Below are 8,119 nucleotides of genomic sequence, written 5' to 3'. Positions count from 1 at the left end.
AGAAGAATAAATTTCTGATTTTTGCTTTTTAAAAAGAAGAATAAATTTCTGTTTAACTATCGCTATAAATTGCTATCCTTCTGAAATAACTACTGTCGGTTGGTGCCTATCTTATTTTTTTTTTCCTCGTGAGACAGGGTTTCTCTGTGTAGCGCTGGCTGTCCTGGAACTCCCTTTGTAGACCAAGCTGGCCTCAAACTCACAGAATTTATTCTGCCTCTGCCTCCCAAATGTGGGAATTAGGAGCACTGCCTGGTTGTAGACTTTTTATTGCACATTTATATCTGTGTAGAAGTGAGTAGAATATGTATGTTTTAAATTCAGTGGTTGTATGCATAAGTTACTTTTGTCATCTCTGCTGAAATGGCTGGCAGAAATACAAAGAGGTTATTTGGGCTCATAGAGAAGGTACAGCTCACTGTGTCAGACATGCATGATAGCAGCTGCTTGCTATACGACATTGATCGTGTTACATTGTGCTCATTAGGGAGCAGAGGGAGATTCCTTCCTCCAGCTTGGCCCACTTCCCAAGGCTTCTACAACCTCCTGCAAGTGCTACCAGTTGGGACCAAGTCTTTAAACAGGAATCTAAGTACAGTTTACATTCACACTATAGCAATATGCTTTACACATTGTGTTTCCTTGTTCAGTGGTGCTTTGGATGGCCTCCCCATCCAAACATATAGTGGCCTTTTCGGTGTCATATGACATATAATAAAGTTGTGTTAGTTATCTCCTCTTTGATGACTGCTATTATAAATGTGCTCATGTTGGTTTTCATTTTTAGTTCTGCAAGCATTATGACCTTAGGGAAGACTGAGTTTGTTGACTGCTAGAAAATCAAAGGAGTCTAGGCTGTGAGTGATTGAGATGGAGATGTCACCCAGACAGAGAAACTAGGAAGGCAGGTTTTAAACAGCAGAGTGGTAGGACACCAAGTCTCAGTGATCCAGGGCGTGTGTGTGTGTGTGTGTGTGTGTGTGTGTGTGCGCGCGTGAGGACAGTGTGCCCAGGTTTTGATATCTTAGTCATGGCACACTTACTGCTGCAAATAAGCTATGTTAGAGTAGGGAGGTAAAGGGAGTAGAGCTGGTGTCTGCTGAGTGCCCAGGGTATGCCAGACACTTGAAATGCTGGCTGGTATTATGTAGACTTACTACAGGCAGAGAATGGTTTTAATACTTTGGATGAGGAGGCTGGTACTCAGAAAATTTAAGGAACTTGATAGACAGGATTCTTGTTACTGCCCACACACTGCCCCTTGAAATATCTATCTATCTATCTATCTATCTATCTATCTATCTATCTATCTATCTATCTATCTATATTTTTCCCCCTTAAAAATTGCAACAACAAGCTAGGCATGGTAGGCAGGCCTTTAATCTCAGCATCATCTCTGAGTTCAAGGCCAGCCTGGTGTCTGAATTTATGTTCTGTGCTTATGTATTAAAACATCCTTTTTGGTTAGTCCCTGCAGCTACCGCCGCCAGCCACCCTCAGCCAACAGTTAAGCGCCACCTCCGGTCGGTGGGCTCAACAGGCAGCTGACAGCGGCGGCGGGCGGCGGGCAGACAGACGGGCGCTCCTGGGGTTTGGCGGCCGCGTCTCCATGGGTCCGGCCAGCCGCGCCACCGTGCTGTGAGTGTTTCCACCACTCCAAGGAGACAGCATTCAGAGTTCTTGGATAAGTTGGCCTTGTGAGGAGCTGGCGATAATTTAATTCCATCTCCAGATTTTCTGTAGGCACATCGAGAACCATGAGCAGCTTTACTAAGGACGAGTTTGACTGCCACATCCTTGATGAAGGCTTTACTGCTAAGGACATTCTGGACCAAAAAATCAATGAAGTCTCTTCCTCTGATGATAAGGATGCGTTCTATGTTGCGGACCTCGGAGACATTCTAAAGAAGCCTCGGAGGTGGCTAAAAGCTCTTCCCCGCGTTACTCCCTTTTACGCAGTCAAGTGTAACCATAGCAGAGCCATAGTGAGCACCCTAGCTGCCATTGCAACAGGATTTGACGGTGCAAGCAAGACTGAAATACAGTTGGTACAGGGGCTTGGGGTGCCTCCAGAGAGGATTATCTATGCAAATCTTTGTAAACAACTCTCTCAAATCAAGTATGCTGCCAGTAACCGAGTCCAGATGATGACTTTTGACAGTGCAATCGAATGGATGAAAGTCACCAGAGCACATCCAAAGGTAAAGTTGGTTCTGCGGATTGTCACTGCAGTTTGTTGCTTCAGTGTTAAGTTTGGTGCCACACTCAAAACCAGCAGGCTTCTCTTGGAACGGGCAAAAGAGCTAAATATTGATGTCATTGGTGTGAGCTTCCATGTGGGCAGTGGATGTACTGACCCTGAGACCTTCGTGCAGGCAGTGTCAGATGCCCGCTGTGTGTTTGACATGGGGACAGAAGTTGGTTTCAGCATGTATCTGCTTGATATTGGTGGTGGCTTTCCTGGATCTGAAGATACAAAGCTTAAATTTGAAGAGATCACCAGTGTAATCAACCCAGCTCTGGACAAGTACTTCCCATCAGACTCTGGAGTGAGAACCATAGCTGAGCCAGGCAGAGACTATGTCGCATCAGCTTTCACGCTTGCAGTCAATATCATTGCCAAAAAAACCATGTGGAAGGAGCAGCCCGGCTCTGACGGCCCTGCTGCAGAAGAGACCCAAGCCAGATGAGAAGTATTACTCATCCAGCATCTGGGGGCCAACATGTGATGGCCTTGATCGGATCGTGGAGCGCTGTAACCTGCCTGAAATGCATGTGGGTGATTGGATGCTGTTTGAGAACATGGGTGCATACACTGTTGCTGCTGCTTCTACTTTCAATGGGTTCCAGAGGCCAAACATCTACTATGGAATGTCACGGCCAATGTGGCAACTCATGAAACAGATCCAGAGCCATGGCTTCCNGCCGGAGGTGGAGGAGCAGGATGATGGCACGCTGCCCATGTCTTGTGCTCAGGAGAGCAGGATGGACTGTCACCCTGCAGCCTGTGCTGCTAGGATCAATGTGTAGATGCCATTCTTGTAGCTCTTGCCTGAAAGTTTAGCTTGTGTTAAGGCATTTGGGGGGACCATTTAACTTAATTACTGCTAGTTTGGGATGTCTTTGTGAGAGTAAGGTTGGCACCAATGCAGTATGGAAGGCTAGGAGATGGGGGTCACACTTACTGTGTTCCTATGGAAACTTTGAATATTTGTTTTATATGGATTTTTATTCACTTTTCAGACATGATACTAACGTGTGTCCCTCAGCTGCTGAGCAAGCGTTTGTAGCTTGTACATTGGCAGAATGGGCCAGAAGCTTATGTTGTGACCCATTGTGAAAATAAAGTATCTTGAAATAAAAACAAAACAAAACATGCTTTTCTGTGAAATTCTTGTACCTGCTTGCACCTCTAATCTTAAATGTATTGTTTTAAATGTTGTTAAGATGTGGTTGGTTGTTAGTGACAGACACGACAGGGCATGTTTGTTGTTGGGGCAGGGACTCTTAAGTTCACAAGTGCTGACTTACTGTCTTTTATTGCAGGAATACTTGCTGGCTGGAGCAGATATCATCGAAACAAACACTTTCAGCAGTACTAGTATCGCCCAGGCTGACTATGGCCTTGAACACTTGGTGAGACTTTTATGTCTAATATGCGTATTAGTATTTGCTTCATTGAAGGTTGGTAGTGATAAACCCCCCCAAGCAGCTGTGAGTCTAAGCCCAGTGATCAGGAATCATGGTGCTTATGAGGGTAGTAGTCTATTCATTTTGCAAAGCAAGAGTCATATAACAGTGTGTTCTTTTGTTAAGGCGACATTTCTGACAGTGAGTGACCTGTACGTGTCAGTAAATGGCCGTGGTGGTTCCAGTGCAGAAGTGGACAATAAGATGGGCTGTGAGCCACAGTGCACCAAGCCCTGTTTAGGAGATCCCAGTTTGCCAATTGCAGAATTTGAGGAGGCAGTTCAAGGAGTTTATACAGATCACAAGTCTAGGAACACTTGCGTGGCGTGTGGACAGTTTCTGAAGGGTCCTTTCACTTGTAGGCTGCTTCACACGTGTACTTACTTGCTTGCTTTTTCCCAGAGTGAAGTCCGTGTTCCTTTCTCAGATGAAAAAAAATTATTTTTATATGTTTGAGTGTTTTGCTTGCCTATATCAGATATCAGCTTATAGAGTTTGGTTTCATTCACACCTCCTTGGTTCTTACTATAGTGCTTTGATGAGTTAAATAAGAATTAGCTAGTTACAGATCCCTTACTGGATGGAGGCAAAAGCAGGACAGACTAACCAGTGGTTGATATGTTAGGCCTACCGGATGAACAAGTGCTCTGCAGATGTGGCCAGAAAAGCCGCTGAGGAGATAACTCTGCAGACAGGTAAGGGACGCTCTCCTTTCTTTGTTGCATACACACAATCCTTGTATGTTCTCAACTCTAATGTGCAGGTTCCTCTGACGGAGCAGATAATATACTTTTTTATAGGGTGCTGCTCTGTAGTATCACAGTGAACCATTCAGTGTCTGTAGCATGACACTGTCTCCATGTGCCTTCTGCTCTTGCTCATAGCCTGGCTTGGTAGATAGGCTCATGATGTTCTGTGTACTTAAAACTGGACTAATTTTCCCCCCTTGGAAGCACATCACTGGGTCATTATAGCAGCTGGCTGGTTTGGTTTTGGATATTATTAGAGTATTGGATCTGACCCCTGTGAAGCTGCTGCTTCCCCGTCCTCGGCTTCCTGAAGCAGTGATTGCCTTTGAGCAGTTCCCGTGTAGTCTGCTGATGACCTGATTGTTCTTCCTGGCTGATGGGGGATAGAGCATTAGAGTCAGTTTTGCTGGGACTTGGAAAGTGGTTCCTGAAATGATTAACCTCCTGGCTAGCTGCCATCAGAGCACTTTGGCTGGTGGGAGGCTCGGAGATAGGAAAAGCAGTAGAAGAAATAGATGTAAAGTTGTTGTCAGTAGTGAGATGTGAAGAAATTGCTAGGAAGTTGCAGGCTACATACTGATGAAGGCCAGAGCAGCTGACAAGGCAGTCTGTCTTGCAGAGATAGTGTTTAAGTTCATGGACTTACAGAGCCTATTACCCCAACAGAGAGGTGGTCACGGGCTATTGAACCAGTCTAAACACCAAAGATAAGTCTATTTTTCTTACACCTATCAGTGCCTTTGTTCCTTTGTTCAGCACTGGAGAAGAGTAAGAACATTTGGTCCTGTACCCATTCTACAGGCTACAAATAATTTATTTTCTTTCTTTCTTTCTTTCTTTCTTTCTTTCTTTCTTTCTTTCTTTCTTTCTTTCTTTCTTTCTCTCTCTCTCTCTCTCTCTTTCTCTCTCTTTCTCTTTCTCTCTTTCTCTTTCTCTCTTTCCTCTCTTTCCTCTCTCTCTCTTTCTCTCTCTTTCTCTTTCTCTCTTTCCTCTCTCTCTTTCTCTTTCTCTCTTTTTCCTCTCTTTCCTCTCTCTCTCTCTCTCTCTCTCTCTCTCTCTCTCTTTCTTTCTTTCTTTCTAAATTGTCGTAGAGTCCAAGGTGGATCTCAGCAAGTGTTGCAGAGGGGAACCTTGAACTATTGATCGTCCTGCCTCTACCTCACAAGTGCTAGAGTCACAGATGCCTGAGTCATGTCTAGCCACAGGGTGGATTGTCAGCTAGTTGGCAGTCTTTTCCTGTGTGGCTGTAAAGCACAGCCTATGTTACTACGTTTCTAAAGTCATCAGGCTGAGTTATAGGACTCCTGGCTCCTATTCTGATATGCATAGGAGCACAACTTCCCAGACTGCGATAGAAACAAGTTCACTTCTGGCCTAGAGGCAAGACGTTTTTAAAGTGTAGACTAGAGCAATATTCATTCTGCTTCATACTAGAATCTCGAGCTTTATAATTGTTAGTTCGGATTTAGTATTTACTTGAGTGAAAGGCCTATACTATAAAGCTATAAAGCAGCTTACATTATGTTCTAATGTGAGGCACCTTGTTACATTGAAGACCTTGAGTTTTTCTTAAGGAATAGGGAGGGAAGTATGCCAACACATAGCTTTAATAGAGATTGCATGCAGAAATACTTGGATTTAAAGCTCGAGAGTTCTTTCGAATTGTTACAGCAGTAATATTTATATGTCCCTTTCATTGTGTGATTTTCCTAGTCATTACAAATATGTTAGGTAATTTGTCAGTTATCTCAGTGACATAAAATTAAGTAACCTTTTATTAGTTCAATACAAGTTTTGTTTCAAGGTGAGTCTTACTGCACTTGATCCTAAAGTCCGTGGATTCATAGAAAAAGACTGAGCAATTTGTGACTTCACACTTTTTTTTCTCTTTTCCCAAAGGAGTCAAGAGGTTTGTGGCTGGAGCTCTGGGTCCAACTAATAAGACACTTTCTGTCTCCCCATCTGTGGAAAGGCCAGATTATAGGAACATCAGTGAGTATTCACATACAACCACAGACCTTGGGGAGGTGCTTCAGTATGTACAAGTGAGGCCCCAGAAATGTGTGACTGTACCTGTGTCAAGGGCCTACAGTAGTTCCTGCAGTGCTCACAAGTTAGCTACTGTTCTTACTTGGGCTTTCAGTTTGTTTGTTTTTTTTTTTTTGGTTTTTCGAGACAGGGTTTCTCTGTATAGCCCTGGCTGTCCTGGAACTCACTTTGTAGACCAGGCTGGCCTCAAACTCAGAGCCGGCTCACCTGTGAGCCCCACTGCTGGTTCACCTGTGAGAAGCCCAGGACGAGTGGCAGCAGTTTAGGAGCAATCTTGCTGCAAATCTCCTTACATTGCATTTGGTTCATGGTGTGCTATTCACTCTGTTTTTAACCATCATTAGTTCACAAGTGCCAGGTCTGAGCTTGGTACACCCTGGTGTCATTCTGAGGTGCGGGTTTCTGACGCGCGCTGCCTGTGATTTGTTTTTTGCAGCATTTGATGAGCTTGTGGACGCATACCAGGAGCAGGCCAAGGGACTGCTGGATGGCAGGGTCGACATCTTACTCATTGAAACAATTTTTGATACAGCTAATGCCAAAGTAAGTTAGGGGAAGAAATGGAGAGGGATGATGGGGTGAAGAATCTTGTACAGTTAGAAGATAGTAATAGCTGTTACTGAAGTTAAATACATTGCTTGTGTTTGCTCCATTTTTGTCTGGCTCGGATTGACACCACCACACCTGAGTCTAGAAAACATATTCCTTTTCTGCGATTTATGTCCTCTGCTCTTTTTCCCTACTGGATTTTTAAGAATTGTGAGTGTGTGTGTGTTTGGGTCTATGTCTGTACCCAGGTGCCCAGATTTCAGAAGCATCTGATTCCACCCAGGGCTGGGATGTTCTGGGTGGTTTTGAGCTGCCTGATACGGTTGCTAGGAATCAAACTTGGGTCCTCTGGAAGAACAGTCTGCATTCTTAACCACTGAACTAGCAGACACACAACTGAAAAAACTCACAGTATTGTTTTTATTGGAAACGGGTGTGGCTAAACAAGAATACAAAGACTAGGATAGGCCTTTTTTTTTTTTTAATTTGATGAAAAATACTGAATTTTCAAGTTTTTAAATGTGTGGCCTCCATTTTTTATGCAGTTGCATGTGCGAGTCTATGTATATGTACATATGCATGTATGCATGCATGTGTAAGGGGGCATGAGGAAGATGGAAGATGAGCTCTGTCATCCTCAGGAATCCTTAACTCTTTAGAGGGTGCTACCCACTGCCTTTAAGATTTCTCATTGTTCTGCATCTCTCAGTGAGACTGACTAGCCAGCAAGCCCTAGACCCTTCTGTTTCTGCCTCCCAAGAACTGGGGTTACAAGTGTGCACCACCACACCCAGCTTTTAAAGTGAGTTCTAGATATTTAACTCAGGTCCTCATGCGTATAAGGCAAGTGTTTCATCAACTGAACCAGCTTTGACGTTTACTTTGTATACATGTGTGTATGTGTGTGTGTATGTAAATGCCATAGTGCATCAATGGATAGTGGACAGTGTCGATGGACAGCTTGGGGAGTCAGGCCTCTGTTTGTACCATGTGGTCCCTTGACCAAACTTAGGCTATCGGGCTTGGCACAGGCACCTTTACCCAGTGAATCACCATGTAGGCTTTTTTTTTTTTTTTTTAAA

At 44.1% G+C, this 8,119-nt stretch overlaps 1 protein-coding gene and 1 pseudogene across 5 annotated transcripts in view; both read left to right on the top strand.

The window, feature by feature from the left end:
- The window catches only part of Mtr (5-methyltetrahydrofolate-homocysteine methyltransferase), a 77,158-nt gene that overhangs the window by 6,261 nt on the left and 62,778 nt on the right, over positions 1-8,119 (top strand). For 3 of the 4 annotated variants that reach the window (XM_021180294.2, XM_021180295.2, XM_029468371.1), the window contains exons 3-6: positions 3,547-3,636; positions 4,316-4,385; positions 6,339-6,431; positions 6,925-7,031. In XM_021180294.2, coding sequence (XP_021035953.1) covers positions 3,547-3,636; positions 4,316-4,385; positions 6,339-6,431; positions 6,925-7,031 — 360 coding nt within the window. The remainder of the gene's footprint in view (positions 1-3,546; positions 3,637-4,315; positions 4,386-6,338; positions 6,432-6,924; positions 7,032-8,119) is intronic. The other variant, XM_029468372.1, reaches the window with a different exon arrangement.
- LOC115029086 lies at positions 2,511-3,361 on the top strand (annotated as a pseudogene). Its single transcript, XR_003834663.1, has one exon. The product of XR_003834663.1 is annotated as an ornithine decarboxylase pseudogene (transcript).

Source organism: Mus caroli, chromosome 13 (assembly GCF_900094665.2).
Source record: "Mus caroli chromosome 13, CAROLI_EIJ_v1.1, whole genome shotgun sequence".
Classification (NCBI taxonomy): Eukaryota; Metazoa; Chordata; class Mammalia; order Rodentia; family Muridae; genus Mus; species Mus caroli.
Note: the sequence above shows the minus strand (reverse complement) of the source record. Positions and strands in the feature narration are given on the sequence as shown.